This window comes from Oncorhynchus mykiss, chromosome 9 (assembly GCF_057628025.1).
Source record: "Oncorhynchus mykiss isolate SJ-2025 chromosome 9, ASM5762802v1, whole genome shotgun sequence".
Classification (NCBI taxonomy): Eukaryota; Metazoa; Chordata; class Actinopteri; order Salmoniformes; family Salmonidae; genus Oncorhynchus; species Oncorhynchus mykiss.
Genome location: NC_143030.1, coordinates 49780241 through 49794881, shown reverse-complemented (window position 1 = coordinate 49794881; position 14641 = coordinate 49780241). Strand labels below are relative to the sequence as shown.

The 14641-nt window shown below is 41.6% G+C and overlaps 1 protein-coding gene across 8 annotated transcripts in view; it reads right to left on the bottom strand.

The window, feature by feature from the left end:
* Positions 1-65: 65 nt before the first annotated feature.
* The window catches only part of LOC110532181 (ral GTPase-activating protein subunit beta), a 46426-nt gene continuing 31850 nt past the window's right edge, over positions 66-14641 (bottom strand). For 3 of the 8 annotated variants that reach the window (XM_090184418.1, XM_090184415.1, XM_090184416.1), the window contains 11 exons: positions 14465-14568; positions 10856-11011; positions 8073-8282; positions 7651-7809; positions 7355-7523; positions 7019-7138; positions 6558-6691; positions 4056-4164; positions 3746-3818; positions 3307-3455; positions 66-3054 (listed from right to left, as the gene is read on the bottom strand). In XM_090184418.1, coding sequence (XP_090040544.1) covers positions 2858-3054; positions 3307-3455; positions 3746-3818; positions 4056-4164; positions 6558-6691; positions 7019-7138; positions 7355-7523; positions 7651-7809; positions 8073-8282; positions 10856-11011; positions 14465-14568 — 1580 coding nt within the window. In that variant the 3' untranslated portion in view covers positions 66-2857. Of the gene's footprint in view, positions 3055-3306; positions 3456-3745; positions 3906-4055; positions 4165-6557; positions 6692-7018; positions 7139-7354; positions 7524-7650; positions 7810-8072; positions 8283-10855; positions 11012-14464; positions 14569-14641 lie in introns of all 8 variants that reach the window. The other 5 variants (XR_016483292.1, XR_016483293.1, XM_021615859.3 and 2 more) reach the window with 3 other exon arrangements.

Here is a 14641-nt window from a genome sequence, read left to right as displayed (position 1 = left end):
GGACCTCTTGTGGACTCATTCGTAGCACAGCATCAAACTCAAACAATCCACTCATGCAGAGAACATTAAAAAGTGTGATTCAACTTTATTCCTCAGACACCATGTAAACAAAGGTTGGGGATCAAAAGGATTAAATGAAAAGATAAGTTTTAATCAATGCAGGTTACATTCATGTTCCACTGTGATTCTCCCAGACAGTTGCATACATACATACATATTGTTTTTGCCTTTTTAAAAGAGGAATGCAACAGACAAACCTCACCATTTCTTATATTTTACATATAATTCTTCCTTTCTGTACAACACAAGTTCTTAAATATTACCAAACAACAAATAAGTAATTCAGGATAAGATTAGCTATTGATTGTATGCAATTGCTTTGATTAATTAATATTCCATACTTTTTTTCCTTAACAAAAAAAAGGTAGGCTATGTGCAAAAGCACATACATTCATAAAACCGTCAAAAAGTAAGACAATCTAATTCAATGATAGATTAAACATGTCATAGACTAAGGGGTCTATTTCAGACAAATAAATATCTATTCAAATTTTTTCCAGCTCCTGTGAAAAGTGTGTGTAAAACCCTCCATTGTCTACATTGTCTGAATATTATATGCCCACGGGGAGTAATTGGTGCCTGTAACTGGATTTAGATGTAGCCTATTACAAACAAGTTTTGTTTTTATTCGAATTTGACGAGAATTATTCACTGTTTTTTTGGGGGTCTTATCAATAGTAAATTGAATGTTGCTTTTTGACAACATCTGGCATGTCCAATTGGATTGGATAACAAAATAAAGGAAATACACAACTTGAAGCAACCACATATTTAGCCAGGGAGCACCTCAACACATCTAGAACTTATTTATTCATCAAAACCCAGCCTTTTCGCACCACCGCCAGCTACTGTACCCATAATTCCCACTGTGAAAATAGCTAAAATATTTCTGACACACCCCTGGACCTATAGTGCTACCGCCCCATTGCGTTAGGTTTGTTAAAATAGACCCTAAGTCTTTTCGTCATTTACATTTCACAAGATAAAACTATTCCTTGAGTATATTTCCAAACTGCAGACCACTGTAAAAAAAAAAAAAAGAAATAGTAAGTTAAAAAAAAATCTATATAAAAATGTGCTCAGTGCATAAAGACTAAAGATCAAATAAATATGTATGGAGGTTTATCCTTTTCAATCATTGCCATAAATAAATGCACATTATTACAGGCAGACAGTAAAGGGTTCGCTTCAGGGCTTTTAAAAGCACAGTAAGTAAACAAAAATCGGTAAACCAATTGCAATACGCAAAGTAAACTCACGATTGTATAGATGGAATAAAACTGTTAATTTGCAGTGAATATGAAAATCTGTTAATTCTAATCATTTTCTGATTCCTAATCACATGTATTAAGGAAAGGTCAAGTACAACTAGCCTATCAGTCAACTTGCCATCCAATGAAACAAAGTGTATTTTCGCATAACGTTTTCTTTTAGAAGATACAACAAAAAACATAATAGATCTTGAGACAATCTCACACATTCAAAGAGACCAACACCGTTTCTCCGTACACAAGGAGATGCATTTCTGATAAAGAAGAGCAATGCCTAGACACATCTGACAAAAAGTGTGCCTTCTTCAGAATGGAGAAGTACCATGTGCCATCAGCAGAAAGGAGAAGAACCGTATGCTCATCTTCCATCACTTCCATGTGTTGCATCACGCATCCAGTATAGACATGCCGTTGCGTGGGATGGAGTGACTGATCTGATTAGACTTGCAGACGAGACCAGAAACACCTCAGATGCAATGTTGACATCTGCAGTCTCACACAAACAGTGCAATATGACCTATATGTCAAAATGGTTCAGTGCTGGAACGAATAACACTGGTCTACTTCATTGTAAGAACAATATCTATGCAATCTCTCAGTTAGCAGCTGACCAACATTAAAGGGATAGTTCACCACTACACCCTAAAACTGGTATGAAAACAGAAGAATTTAGATAAGGGGGTGAAGTACCCCTTTAAATGTCTTTGCTTATTTTTCCATGTTTTGAGACTCAGTAAGTAAGCTGACCAATGCCTAATATTGCTGCAATGTTCAACTCCATTTTCTCAATGACATGGAAGACTTTGGACAGATACATGAGAGGAGAATGCTTTTTTTTTTTAAACGATCGTTTATAGATAAGATGTAAACACTTTCAAAGTAATATATGGATCCTTCGCGTAAAATGTCTTGATCCAACTGCAGTTCACCAAATCTCTCACCACAACCACCCGCACGTTATCGGCCCAAATCCCAGATTTGCATCCAAATCCCAGAGTCTCTCCTTCCTCTCCCCATCTGTATTGATATGATACATGTAAAATGATCAAGTAACCCTATACTAGGAGTCTGGTCCATCTACATTTAGGCTACATCTTCATTAAAAACAGAAACTCTAAAATGGAGAATTAAAAGGCCAATAACGTTGTCCACTCTTCATCATAATATTAAAAAAAGACCAAAATTAGATTATCCTATTGCAAATTATAGTGTCAGAAACTGGTGCCACAAAGCATAGAGTAGACTGATAAGGATGTGCAGTATATTTTCAATGCCAAGTGTCCCGAGCATAACTGGGGCTTAATAGCCACCAAAAAGACAGGCTCAGATGTGTTCGTACTACAAATGTACTGCTTGCACCTGGTAACAATTTTTTTGACACTGCTCTCGACGTCAATGGCAGCGTTTGACATAAATAACAAAATAGAACTGTATAAATATAGAGAATCTGGGTCTGTGTGTGTGTGTGTGTGTGTGTGTGTGTGAGAGTGTGTGTCTGTTAGTGTTTTTCAAAGGGAGGGGAGAGGTCAAAGGTGAACTGGCCTCCCCTCCCCCACGTCTTGGAAGAGTGAGGTGTAGAACTCGGGCTCCAGCTGCTTGTTGCGGTAGCGGTGCACGACGTCTGCAATCTTCTGCTTGCGCCGCACGTGCGGCGGGCTGTACGTCTCGCTCTCCAGTCGCTTCCGCCGGCACACGTTGATGACCGTTTGGCGCACCAGGAACCCTGGGTGAAAACAGCAAGTAGAATGTGACAACGAGCCAAACAAAATAGGAGTGGAATTTAGTCATATTTGTAGTTTGTAATATCCCAGGGGCAGGATGACAAAACCGGCAACACGGCAATGGGTAGAGAAGGAAGCATAACATAAATGACTAAGCCAGAGAGAGACCGTTGAAATTAATCTAGAGGTAGAAAGAGAGACAGAGAGAGAAACAGAGAAATGAGAGATTAGAGAAAAAGAGATGATTTGGTCACCTAGTGCTCTGCGGCTGACCACCATGCCGTCCACCAGGGGGATGACCATGTTGAACTTGCCCATGGCCCCGTGGAGCCTGACCCGGAACAGACCCGTCTTTAGGGGGTGGATGAAGATCAGGGGCATGTCCTTCTCCAGGAGCCCAGACCTGAAGAGGGGGAGAGTTGAAGTGGAGGAGGGAAAGAGGTGCAGAGAGAGGCCGGTGGGGTTTGAAGAAAGACATGACATTTCCATTCTATTCAACAGGAAATATGAGACTTGGTCTTCACTATCACAGTGTGATGTAAACTAACCTACTGAAAATGTGACAGTGGATTTTAGAGTGGCCTAACTTTAATTTGACACAATATTGAAACACTTACTCAAGCTTAATTTACAATAGTTTTTGGTAAGTGTTTAGGGTTAGTGTTTGGTTGGGCGTGGGTCTTAGTAGCCTACCTGCAGGAAGTGCTGTTGTTCGCCTCCAAACCAGTACCGGTTTCCGCCAAGAGATCAGACAGAGGGAAGTTCTCTAGAGGAAAAACAATAACGGGGCCATTTGAGGGGAAACACCTTCAACAGTTTCTCACTTTGGTTTCTCACTTTCAAAAGGCAGGTCCTAACGGAACAGTAAAAAAAATCATGAGTGGTCTCATAACATTGTACAAGGACAGACATCAGAAATGACACAGAGCCATGATGACGTAAAGTGAAACTGTACTAGGGGACGCACAATGGTTTTTAGGGGAAGTTATCGGAGGTTGTTTACCGATGTCATCGTAGCGCTCCACCCAGACCACTAGCACCTTAGTCTCAGGCCCCAGGGGAGGGGCAGTCTTTCCTGTGGAGGACCTCTTAGTCTTCACCATAGAATTATGCTAGAGGAGAGAGATATAAATACACAGGCATAGGGTTGTCAAGACACCGTGAGATTTAATCTATTCCTCAAAAGAATGCAAGAAACCAGCATTCAAATATGTAAACTGTATCCAATGCATTAGTTTAAAAAGGGCCAATGCAGCCATTTTTATTTCAATATCAAATAATTTCTAGGTAACAATTAAGTACCTTAATGTTATTGTTTTCAATTCAAATGGTCAAAAAGGAAACAAAAATGTATTCCTTGCAAAGAGCCATTTCTCAAGCAAGAATTTTGCTAGGACTGTCTGGGAGTGGTCTAAGCGGTGAGGGAAAAACTGAAAACTAACTGTTATTGGCAGAGAGGTTTGGAGCTCTTTCTCATCAGTCTATTATCTCCTTTAATGCCAGGCATGCCAAAACTCAATCCCACCAAAACAGGTGGGATTTTTTTTCAAACAGCTCATCATAATTTTCCCAATTACACAGTATTATTGCAATCATGGTGTAGAAATATATATAAAACACAGAAAAAAACACATTTTTGACTGCATTGGGCCTTTAAGTCTTGAAATATTTTTTGGCTATATAGGCCAACAAATGTTTATATATACAGTGCCTTGCGAAAGTATTCGGCCCCCTTGAACTTTGCGACCTTTTGCCACATTTCAGGCTTCAAACATAAAGATATAAAACTGTATTTTTTTGTGAAGAATCAACAACAAGTGGGACACAATCATGAAGTGGAACGACATTTATTGGATATTTCAAACTTTTTTAACAAATCAAAAACTGGAAAATTGGGCGTGCAAAATTATTCAGCCCCCTTAAGTTAATACTTTGTAGCGCCACCTTTTGCTGCGATTACAGCTGTAAGTTGCTTGGGGTATGTCTCTATCAGTTTTGCACATCGAGAGACTGAAATTTTTTCCCATTCCTCCTTGCAAAACAGCTCGAGCTTAGTGAGGTTGGATGGAGAGCATTTGTGAACAGCAGTTTTCAGTTCTTTCCACAGATTCTCGATTGGATTCAGGTCTGGACTTTGACTTGGCCATTCTAACACCTGGATATGTTTATTTTTGAACCATTCCATTGTAGATTTTGCTTTATGTTTTGGATCATTGTCTTGTTGGAAGACAAATCCCCGTCCCAGTCTCAGGTATTTTGCAGACTCCATCAGGTTTTCTTCCAGAATGGTCCTGTATTTGGCTCCATCCATCTTCCCATCAATTTTAACCATCTTCCCTGTCCCTGCTGAAGAAAAGCAGGCCCAAACCATGATGCTGCCACCACCATGTTTGACAGTGGGGATGGTGTGTTCAGCTGTGTTGCTTTTACGCCAAACATAACGTTTTGCATTGTTGCCAAAAAGTTCAATTTTGGTTTCATCTGACCAGAGCACCTTCTTCCACATGTTTGGTGTGTCTCCCAGGTGGTTTGTGGCAAACTTTAAACGACACTTTTTATGGATATCTTTAAGAAATGGCTTTCTTCTTGCCACTCTTCCATAAAGGCCAGATTTGTGCAATATACGACTGATTGTTGTCCTATGGACAGAGTCTCCCACCTCAGCTGTAGATCTCTGCAGTTCATCCAGAGTGATCATGGGCCTCTTGGCTGCATCTCTGATCAGTCTTCTCCTTGTATGAGCTGAAAGTTTAGAGGGACGGCCAGGTCTTGGTAGATTTGCAGTGGTCTGATACTCCTTCCATTTCAATATTATCGCTTGCACAGTGCTCCTTGGGATGTTTAAAGCTTGGGAAATCTTTTTGTATCCAAATCCGGCTTTAAACTTCTTCACAACAGTATCTCGGACCTGCCTGGTGTGTTCCTTGTTCTTCATGATGCTCTCTGCGCTTTTAACGGACCTCAGACTATCACAGTGCAGGTGCATTTATACGGAGACTTGATTACACACAGGTGGATTGTATTTATCATCATTAGTCATTTAGGTCAACATTGGATCATTCAGAGATCCTCACTGAACTTCTGGAGAGAGTTTGCTGCACTGAAAGTAAAGGGGCTGAATAATTTTGCACGCCCAATTTTTCAGTTTTTGATTTGTTAAAAAGGTTTGAAATATCCAATAAATGCCGTTCCACTTCATGATTGTGTCCCACTTGTTGTTGATTCTTCACAAAAAAATACAGTTTTATATCTTTATGTTTGAAGCCTGAAATATGTGTGTGTGTGTGTGTGTGTGTATATATATATATATATATATCAAGAACAGAAAAAAACAGACAAATCTTAGACTTGATGGTTCATGCCACTACAAAAACCCTGTTGAATCAGTCCTCTCAGTTGGTAGAGCATGGCGTAAAACGTATGCACAGATGACTAAGTTGCTTTGGATAAAAGTGCCTGCTGAATGGTATATATTATTATTAATGTAGGATTGTGGGTTAATTACCCTTTGGGAAGCTGCTAGGTTGTCTGAGTGGTTGGGGAAGAGCTCCAGTGTTAGCTTGGGTTGTTTTACTAAACTAGGCAGGTCTGTGTGTGTGTCCGCCTCCACTGTAGAGTCACTGTGCACCGAGGAATCCTCTGTAAACACAAAAACAGCTATCAGCCACCCAGGGATGGGCAAAACTGTATCTTCACATAGGCTGCATTAAAAAGACATTACACAACAACAACATCAAAGTTTGTCAGATGTTTTACACTTCAAAAGGGATCTACCATTAACATAAGACCACGTCCCAGGCCATCTGTTCTGCCACAATCCAAAATTAATGGAATAGGTAAGTGGACTCATCTTGACAGAGTACTTTCGAGGTCTGAAAACATCTGACAAACCTTAATGTAATGTCCCTTTAAGACAAAATAAAATGACAATTTAAATACAAAATATGAGCATTTGTAAATGCTGACCGGAGTCTGTCAGCGATGGAACGACAAAGGCGATCTCAGTCAGAGCGTCGGCGTAGTAGAGCACCTTCTTCTCCCCGTTGAATACAGAACCTCCCGTGTCCCCCGGTGGAGCTGCCTCCTCTATGGCGACAGAGCAAAATATGAAACATTACATACTTACCTCGTCTGAGATATAGAATTAGAATAAGAAAATGTGTACTATGGCTCGGGCTAACCAAGACATCTTTTGGCTATCACCCTGGCTTTATGAAGCATTACCTATTCACCCTGACCGAGACATAGAATTACAATAATAATCTTTGTTATGCTGTATCTATAGCGTGGTGAGTGGCACACCTATCTGTTGTGAGTCGTTGTCGCTGCTGCAGGAGTTAAGGGACCAGCTGGTGTCCAGGTGTCCGGTCCAGCCGGGGTGCCGGCCCACATCCACAGGCCAGCCCAGAGACAGCAGGAACTCCAGGAAGTGGGGCTGGACACTGGATGACATCTCCACGTTCCTCAGGATCTACCAATTACAATGTATCATTCACACAGTGGATCAGGATCTACCAATCACAATGCATAACACAGTGGATCAATACAAACAGTGTAAACTGGCATGAGAAAATTAATCAAAAGTAATAAGTTCTCACCTCGTGGCTGGTTTTCTGTCCCGCCCTCACGTAAAACACAAAGACAGTGTCAAAAGGTCGGCATGGCAACAGGTCCAAGTAGGCGATGTCATCAAAGAACCCTGGCATTGAGGACTCCAGTCCGATGAGGTGAGGGGGTAAACGGCTGTTGCCCGGTTCCTGAAGTAAGAGAGTCAGTACAACGTGAACAGGTCATGCTTTAGAGCTATGGCCCCTTTTCAATCAAACCCAGAAACTGGATTTTGCGATAGGTGAAGGCAAGACGGTAGCTGACAGAAGGCTAGGCAGAGAGACCAAACATAGAATTGAGATAAATTATAACAATTTTCCATAAACAACAGTGGCCAACCACTGACAAACTACAGTTCCCAACCACTGACATAAACTTCAGTTCTGAACACTATGAAACTACAGTTCCAAACCTTCAGTGCCTCTAGAGATAGGAAGCCGAAGTGAGAGAGGAAGAGGCGGGCTGTCTGGAACTCCTGGGCGGGCAGAGGGGGTTTGCAGTCAGTCAGGGGGTCTGGGAATGACTTGGAACTCCAGACGTCCTCGCTGTGGCGCTCCAGGGAACACTCATACTCAATCTGCTTGGTCATCATGCTGCGCAGCCTATCATGCTGCATCCCCAGCTGAGAGGAGGTCGGACAAGGTCAAGTTTGTGTGACTGGAGGCAACTATAAGGATGCAAAGCACTCACCAGGGTTAGGTTAAATTGGATTTAAATTCAGGAAGTAAACTGAAATTCCTATGAAACAAAATGTCTTAACTGAATTGTGACCTGATTCAGGAAACTAGGCTTATGTCGCAGGTCACGACTTCACAGGAGACGGTAAAAAAAAAAAAAAGTGTTTTTTAGCAGAAATGCCTTCTCGAACATGTGAACTTTGATGTGCCTTAATAACAAACTTGTATGTCATCTGTAAATACGAATAACAATATTTAAATTATGAGCCTTGTTGGTTAAGCCACAGAAAAATACAACTTTCCCACCAGCCATGATTGGCTGAGGTAATGAGCGGGCTGGACATGCAGAGAGAGGAGAGAGGATTGATCTGCCATATAGAAAAGGTTCTGTCTATTTGAGCTGGTCGGTCTGTGTTGGTAATCCTGTCAAATGCAGCCTTTTTTTAATGTAGTGTGTAGTGGAGCTGCATAAGTGTTGCTCTCCACTTTCTGGAGGATTAAGTTTTGAAATCTGCGGAATTAGAGTATGATACCTAAAGCGATGGAGAAAACATCTGCCTCCGGATTACATCTTCAAACTAAGGGCAATTGTGGCATGGCATTCGTGACAGGGAAACGCGTCCATCACGCATGATGATGTATACAGGTAAGATAGGCTAGCATTAGCTAGCTAATTTCTCAGATGTTACACGTTTCTCATTTTGACAGGAAGTGGTTTTAATTCAAGCTAAAGTTTATTGTTAGCTAGCTAGCTAGCTAACATTAGCTGGCTGCCTATCTGATATTATTCGTATCCCAGAGCCGTTTGCTTTTCTAGTTAAGAGCCTAATGTTAGCTAGATAACATTCAACCTGGTTGGTTAGCTCCCAGCATATTCATGCAGGGTAGTAACGGCATGATTTGCCACTGTGTTAATTGTTGTTTAACTAGCTAACCTTAGCAGTCATTAGCTAACGTTACGTGATGTGTGTGATCTTACACGTTGTTTACCTAGCAAGGTTCATTGTTTACCTAGCTAGCTAGCTACAGTGGGGGAAAAAAGTATTTAGTCAGCCACCAATTGTGCAAGTTCTCCCACTTAAAAAGATGAGACTGTAATTTTCATCATAGGTACACTTCAACTATGACAGACAAAATGAGAAAAAAAATCCAGAAAATCACATTGTAGGATTTTTAATGAATTTATTTGCAAATTATTGCACAATTGGTGGCTGACTAAATACTTTTTTGCCCCACTGTACATGTCTTAAGCTAGGGTTAGAGCGTTGGACTAGTAACCGGAAGGTTTCGGAAGTTCAAACCCCCGAGCTGACAAGGTACAAATCTGTTCTGTCTGCCTGTTCTGTCGTTCTGCCCCTGAACAAGCAGTTAACCCACTGTTCCTAGGCCGTCATTGAAAATAAGAATTTGTTCTTAACTGACTTGCCTAGTTAAATAAAGGTTAAATAACTAAAATAAAGTGTACAACACCCAATGAATATGGCCGGTGTCAGTAAACGTCGCAAAAAAGCGTAATGAAATTGTTGCTAGCAGAGCTGCTCAGGCTGTTTTCATTTTATCCAGAGGTAAACAAATCATCCGCCAGAGCATCAAGTTTGCACTCTAAAAACTACTTTTATCCAATGTAAAAAACAAAATGTAAAATGTTGCAACATAAAACCGAATCCAGGTGGTGAGTCACAATGTAAATGAAATTGACCCCAATCCTGACACACACTCAAACCTCACATTGTATAAGGGTTGTAAATATATTAGTGTATGTACCTGAAACTGTACCCACCCTATAATCTTAAACAATGCAAGTAAACCAAGTTCTGCCACAACCATACCTCTACCAAAACCACTGAAATCAAGAACAGATCAATGTTAGTCTAAGGGCTCTATTAATATCTGAGTGGCATAATTAAGGCAAAACAACAGTGTTCTGGCTTTGATATAATAGAGCCCCCAGTAACCCAGATTAGATAGTTAGGGAGTAACATAATGTGAGTATTCTCCATTTTCCACCCATCAGTGATCTGGTTAACCTTTGACGTGCCTCAGACTCCTGAAAGATGGGACAACTCACGTGTGGGTGATTATTCTTCAGTGTGTATGTCACACTCGCTTCATCCTGTCAGTTCATAGAAGACACTTGACTCCACAACAACAATATACCCAAATAATATTAAGTCTCCATAAACACCTTTTACTCTCTTTATGCTCTGTGCCAAATTTTCTCTTAAAAAGTCATTCACTTTAGAAATAGCTTATATTGCACTACATTTTAGCACTGATAAGGACTGTGTTCAAATACACTCACCTACCCTCCTCTACTTGCATTCTTTCCTTCCTTCATGACCATGGATAGTTGAAAGAACTGGATAGGTGAAAGAACTAACATGAAAACCTATCAAGGTACTTTCAAATTGTTAGTCGTGAAGGAGAGGATAAGAAAAGTAGGATTATCAAGAGTTTTGGCACTTTACCCTATGGTATCCTAACTATTGGGGTCGTGGTGCGGTTCGGTCCATCTCACCTCTTTGTTAACGATGTCGTCCAGGTCTGGGATGCTGACGTCGGCTTTGACCAGGGGGATCTTGTCCACCTCCTCAGGGAAGGGCCTCTGCTTGACAGTGTAGCGAATCCCCACGTCATTGTTAGGCGCTGGGCGGCCCTCAGGGACAAACACCTGCTGTAGGAGAGCAAGGAATTATTATATACAGTTGCGTTAATTTTAATAACAGTGGTGTATTCTTTACTGTTTAGTATTAGTATTAACTGCTGGTGTAAACATCTACCAAAAAGATGGGATATATGTGTGTGTGTGTGTGTATATATATATATATATATATATATATATATATATATATATATATATATATATATATATATATATATATATATATATATATATATATATATATATATATATATATAAATAAATAAAAACTCAGCAAAAAAAAAAGTCCCCTTTTCAAGACCCTGTCCTTCAAAGATAATTCATAAAAATCCAAATAACGTCACAGATCTTCATTGTAATGGGTTTAAACACTGTTTCCCATGCTTGTTCAAAAAAACAAAAACAATTAATGAACATGCATTTGTGGAACGGTAGTTAAGACACTAACAGCTTACAGACGGTAGGCAATTAAGGTCACAGTTATGAAAACTAAGGACACTAAAGAGGCCTTTCTACTGACTCTGAAAAACACCAAAAATAAGATGCCCAGGGTCCCTGCTCATCTGTGTGAACGTGCCTTAGGCATGCTGCAAGGAGGCATGAGGATGCAGATGTGGCCAGGGCAATAAATTGCCATGTCCGTACTGTGAGACGCCTAAGACAGCACTACAGGGAGACCGGACGGACAGCTGATCGTCCTCGCAGTGGCAGACCACATGTAACAACACCTGCACTGGGTCGGTACATCAGAACATCACACCTGCAGGACAGGTACAAGATGGCAACAACAACTGCCCGAGTAACACCAGGAACGCACAATCCCTCCATCAGTGCTCAGACTGTCCGCAATAGGCTGAGAGAGGCTGGATTGAGGGCTTGTAGGCCTGTTGTAATGCAGGTCCTCACCAGACATCTCCGGCAACAATGTCGCTGGACCAGACAGGACTGGCAAAATGTGCTCTTCACTGACGAGTCGCAGTTTTGTCTCACCAAGGGTGATGGTCGGATTCGCATTTATCGTCAAAGGAATGAGCGTTACACAGAGGGCTGTACTCTGGACCGGGATCGTTTCGGAGGTGCAGGGTACGTCATGGTCTGGGGCGGTGTGTCACAGCATCATCGGACTGAGCTTGTTGTCATTGCAGGCAATCTCAACGCTGTGCGTTACAGGGATGTCATCCTCCTCCCTCATGTGGTACCTTTCCTGCAGGCACATCCTGACATGATCCTCCAGCGTGACAATGCCACCAGCCATACTGCTCGTTCTGTGCGTGATTTCCTGTAAGACAGGAATGTCAGTGTTCTGCCATGGCCAGCGAAGAGCCAGGATCTCAATCCCATTGAGCACGTCTGGGACCGGTTGGATCGGAGGGTGAGGGCTAGGGCCATTCCCCCCAGAAATATCCGGGAACTTGCAGGTGCCTTGGTGGAAGGCAAGAACTAGCAAATCTGTTGCAGTCCACGAGGAGGAGTTGCACTGCAGTACTTAATGCAGCTGGTGACCACACCAGATACTGATTTTTACTTTTGATTTTGACCCCCCCCTCTTTATTCAGGGACACATTATTAAATTTCTGTTAGTCACATGTCTGTGGAACTTGTTCAGTTTATGTCTCAGTTGTTGAATCTTATGTTCATACAAATATTTACACATGTTAAGTTTCCTGAAAATAAACGCAGTTGACAGTGAGAGGACGTTTCTTTTTTTTTCACACACAAAGTGGCTTGCGAAAGTATGAACCCCCTTGGCATTTTCCCTATTTTGTTGCCTTACAACCTGGAATTAAAATAGATTTTTTGATTTACACAACATGTGTAAAGATGAAGATTTGAAGTTTGAAGATGCAAAATATTTTTTCTTGTGAAAAACAAGAAACCTTAAGTATTCACCCCCCAACGACAATAGTTTGTACAGCCACTTTTTGCAGCAATTATAGCTGCAAGTCTATTGGGGCATGTCTCTATAAGCTTGGCACATCTAGCCACTAGGATTTTTGCCCATTCTTCAAGGCAAAACTGCTCCAGCTCCTTCAAGTTGGATGGGTTCCGCTGGTGTAGAGCAATATTTAAGTTATACCACAGATTCTGAATTGGATTGAGGTCTGGGCTTGACTAGGCCATTCCAAGACATTTAAATGTTTCCCTTTAAACCACCCGAGTGCTGCTTTAGCAGTATGCTCAGGGTCATTGTCCTGCTGGAAGGTGTATCTCCATCCCAGTCTCAAATCTCTGGAAGACTGAAACAGGTTTCCCTCAATTTCTCTGTATTTAGCGCCATTCATCATTCCTTCAATTCTGACCAGTTTCCCAGTCCCTGCTGATGAAAAACATCCCCACAGCATGATGCTGCCACCACCATGCTTCACTGTGGGGATGGTGTTCTCGGGGTGATGAGAGGTGTTGGGTTTGTGCCAGACAGTGTTTTTCTTGATGGCCAAAAAGCTCAAATTTAGTATCATCTGACCAGAGTACCTTCTTCCATATGTTTGGGGAGTCTCCCACATGCCTTTTAGCAAACACCAAATGTGTTTGCTTATTTTGTTCTTTAAGCAATGGCTATTTTCTTGCCACTCTTCCATAAAGCCCAGCTCTGTGGAGTGTATGGCGTAAAGTGGTCCTATGGACCGATACTCCAATCTTTGCAGCTCCTTCAGGATTATCTTTGGTCTCTTTGTTGCCTCTCTGATTAATGCCCTCCTTGCACCTGGTCTGTGAGTTTTGGGGGGCTGCCCTCTCTTGGCAGGTTTGTTGTGGTGCCATATTCTTTCAATATTTTAATAATGGATTTAATGGTGCTCCGTGGGACCTTCAAAGTTTCTGAATTTGTTTTATAGCCCAACCCTGATCTGTACAACTCTCCACAACTTTGTCTCTGACCTGTTTGGAGAGCTCCTTGGTCTTCATGGTGCCACTTGCTTGGTGGTGCCCCTTACTTAGTGGTGTTGCAGACTCTGGAGCATTTCACTTCACCAATTTGGACAATTTTGTGTATGTCCATTACATGAAATCCAAGTAAAAATAAATTTAAATTACAGGTTGTAATGCATCAAAATAAGAAAAACGCCAAGGGGGATGAATACTTTTGCAAGGCACTCTGTGTGTTTGTGTGTGTGTGTGTGTGTGTGTGTGTGTGTGTGTGTGTGTGTGTGTGTGTGTGTGTGTGTGTATATATATATTATATATATATAATAAAATTAGTTAGGCTGTCTTGAACACATTCACAGCATGCAGTGTATAGACAAAAAAGTAGATCAGAGTTCGTAAAAAAAAAAAGAAAAAAGAAGAAGAGTAGTCTAATCTTGACAGCTTCAGATGGTGCCTGCTCTTGGTGAAGGCCTCTATTCTGCTGTTGGATGGTGTTGCTGGAGTTGGCTCCATTAGTTTAGTATGCTAGCACACTCACAGTACGGAGTGAGTGTGTAAAACTGGCAGACCAAGGTGGCACAGTGGGCCAACTCCTCTCACCCTCTGGTTGGCCCGTGCTCCTCTGGGCTGGTGGAAGAGTTGCATAGTCCAAGCGTGTCGGCCGGCCATGCCCCGGATTAGGACCGTCACTGACGGGCTGGGGTCTGAGAAGACAGCAGAAGCAGTTACACCGGGCTCCCAGTGAAAGTGGAAAACAACTACTAGTTTGAGCCAAAA